The sequence below is a fragment of the Quercus suber genome, unplaced genomic scaffold (assembly GCF_002906115.3).
Source record: "Quercus suber isolate HL8 unplaced genomic scaffold, Cork oak 2.0 scaffold_36, whole genome shotgun sequence".
NCBI classification, from domain to species: domain Eukaryota; kingdom Viridiplantae; phylum Streptophyta; class Magnoliopsida; order Fagales; family Fagaceae; genus Quercus; species Quercus suber.
Window position 1 is genome coordinate 2,065,363 of NW_027069501.1, and position 3,149 is coordinate 2,068,511.

Genomic DNA, 3,149 nt, shown 5'->3' on the forward strand with positions numbered 1-3,149 from the left:
CTTTCCAAACCCAGAAACAAACAACCAATGAACAACCATACATCCTTAACCAATACTTCAAAGAAGAAAAACAGAACCCAAAACCATAAGTGGGACAGACAGAGCCTTTTGGATCCAAAGTCAACGCAAAGATAGCTACCAAACAAACACTAAGAATGTCTTTGGAGTATATTTACTACATGAACTATTGAGTAAAAAAAACAAAAAACCCAAAATGTCAACAGCAACAAATTAACCAGCTTTTATTATAAAGAAAACAAACTTAGAGGACAAAGGCATAAAATTAAACACAAAATGATAAAATGGAACAGCTCAAGCTTTACTTGCAAGAAAGTCAAATATAAACATATAGAGAGTAGCTATAGTAAGCTAAATATAACAAGAACATAAAATCTCCATTAGAAGAAGTACATAACAAGTTTGATTAATTAATCTTGCGAAAACCCTAAAGATCAACTTTGAGTTGCTTTCACTGTCAACAAGAAACAAAATGCTGTTAATTTTTTGAGCTAGTAACTAGTAAAAGTGACAGGTTTCTGGAAAGAGCTCAACCATTCTGAACCCTAGCTGCAAATGCATTCAAAAGCTCAGGATACTGAAAGATATCATCTAACATGGACTCCGGCCCAACCTGAAGATTCACCGCTGGCATCTCATAACCAAAGGGCATAGCTGCTTGTGAGCTAAAAGCCTCGTTTTTGAACCCATTGAAATTCTCAAACTGTTGTGGAAGCAGTGGAACCCCTTGATAGTCAAACGAGCAACCAAAATGGTCGTTCTTGATGCCCCTTCTCATTCCCTCGAAAGATTGAGCAACAGACATGTCAGAAATGAGTGGAGGACTGGTTTCAAGGTTGGTGCAAGTTTGTGTTTTTGGAGGGTCACACTTCTTGGACAATGGTTTTGGAAAAAACCCATGAATAACTTCTTCTAATAACCCTGAATCTGAAGGCTCTTTGGGAAAGAACTCGGAGCTGTCACCCAAAGATTGAGTGGGAATTGCTCTATTGGCACCTCCGGTGTTATAACCGGTGTTATAACTCTGATTGTTGTCAATAACTGGAAATGACATGGAAGAAGAGTTTGTAAAGGTATCAGAGATGTTAGAATTAGCAGAGGGATGCACCAAAGAAGACGAAGAGCCATTAAAGTAAGGAAACTGGTCCACGGAAGAGACCAAGGAAGATGGGTTCGAAGAAGAAGAAGAAGAGCTAAGAAGATCACAAAGCAGAAGCATATTCAGAGAACCATTTCTCTGTGGTAAAGACCCAGAGAAATCACCATAAGGCGAAGACCAAGTGGGACCAAACTGACGATGATGATTTGGTGGGGTCTTACCAGACGGCTGAGAATGTTTAGCAAAGTTGAAAGGAGGCAAGAGATGGTCGGTGGCAGATTGATGAGTCGGTGAAGTTGGGTACACGAAATTGGTTCTAGCCTTGAGTCCACGCATGGCTCGAGCTGCACAGTCATAAGCACAAGCAGCTTCCTCAGCTGTGTCAAAAGTACCGAGCCAGCGGCGTTCTTTTGATTGTGGGTCCCTGATCTCAGCAGCATAGCGACCCCATGGCCTACGGCGGACCCCACGGTATCTCATGGTGGTACCACCACCGGTGCTATTGGTTTCTCTTATGGTCCTCTTGTTGTTGGTGTTTGTGGTGGTATTGGTGGTGGTTGTGGCGGTAGATGAAGTGGTGGTGGGTGGTGTTGTTGTGGTGGATATGATGGTGGTGCATTTCTTGGGGTTGTGGTGGTTCTGATGGTCAGTGATGGATTCAGACTTGTGGGTCAGACCGTTTAGCCGCCTAAATGCTTCTTCCATGTTTTTTGTTTGTTTGTGAAGAATGTTCAAGGAGGTTTGAGAAGAAAGGTCGAACTATGAAGCTATAGCTAATAAAGCCTATGGAATGGAATGAGTCACAGTCAGAGTGCTTGGCATTTCCATTGGGGTGTCCGTGGGTGTATATATATAGTTGTATGTGTAACTATTATATTCACATATTTAAATAAATACAATAAAGTAATGGAAAAAAAATGAAATAATAATAAATGAAAAAAAAAATTAATGCACTGACCAAATTTCGAAAAGTAATATCTGTCCTCTATGTACTTTTAGTTTTTGTATTGATTAATTATTTTGAATAAATTTTAAGTATTAATCTATCCTTAAGTAGGGTTAATGATAATCAGATTCTAAGATTTTTTAAAATTGGTCAATTTGGTTCATAGAGCTAACTCAATTTGAGAAAAATAAAGAATTGGCCTAATAGTGTTTTAAGGACTAAGTTGGCTTTACAAGAGGTTTAAAGTTTATATTGTGTATGGAAAAGTTAGATTATTTTGAATATACACTGCTGTCAGTTTTCTTAAGACTTTCTTCATTCTCTTCGTATGTGTGTTAAAAATACTTAATATTTTTTTAAAAAAGTTGGATTTAGAGACAAAATTTATTAGTTTTGAAAAGTCTTAAACATTGTTGGCATTAGTCCAAATACAAGTGAATGTTAACACAATTCCAATTATTTTTTTAAAGGAAAAATAAGTGAAATTATGTTTAAATTTATGAATTCTTAACCACAAGTACTGTACCAACTGCTCACAAATTAAATCATAAGGCTATGATTAATTTGACTCAATTTTCTTTTCTTTTTTTAATTTATGAGTCTTGCACAATTTGTGTCCAGGAGATAAGATAATAATGGGTGTTTTTAATCCCTCTCCTCTCGAGGTAGCTCTCTGTTGTCTGTTTTCAGGTAAAAGTAAACATGATAATGCTCAGTTAATATGTATTATTGTACTGCAAATATATTAATTTTGGCCGACATACTATTGCAAAGGCTTTATTGCCGCGTTACGACTTTTCTGTTTTCATCAAATTTTTTTTGAGAAACTGTTTTCATCAAATTAATCACAATGCTTATCCAATTGCATAAATAGTTACATTTTAAATTTGAAAAAGAAAAGAAAAGAAGAATTACCTTAATAATACAGCTATATCTATCCAAAAAAAAAAAGTTTCTGAAAAAATGCAAATATATATATATATAATATATCTATATATCAAAAATTAAGAAGACAAATTGATAGTACAAGTTAAAATTTGCTAAATGCATTGATAGAACTAATTATGATTGTTTATTCTTTTGGGA

General features: G+C 35.7%; 1 protein-coding gene across 1 annotated transcript; it reads right to left on the reverse strand.

Annotated features, from left to right (window-relative positions):
* Nucleotides 1-306: 306 nt before the first annotated feature.
* LOC111992468 (ethylene-responsive transcription factor ESR2) lies at nt 307-1,917 on the reverse strand. The gene has a single exon (XM_024024326.2). It carries the CDS (start codon nt 1,820-1,822, stop codon nt 548-550), a length of 1,275 nt encoding a protein of 424 aa, XP_023880094.1. The 5' UTR covers nt 1,823-1,917; the 3' UTR covers nt 307-547.
* Between the last annotated feature and the right edge of the window lie 1,232 nt (nt 1,918-3,149).

Coding starts and splice junctions, on each gene's coding strand:
- LOC111992468 (XM_024024326.2), bottom strand. CDS start 1,822: ATGGAAGAAGCATTTAGGCGGCTAAACGGTCTGACCCACAAGTCTGAA.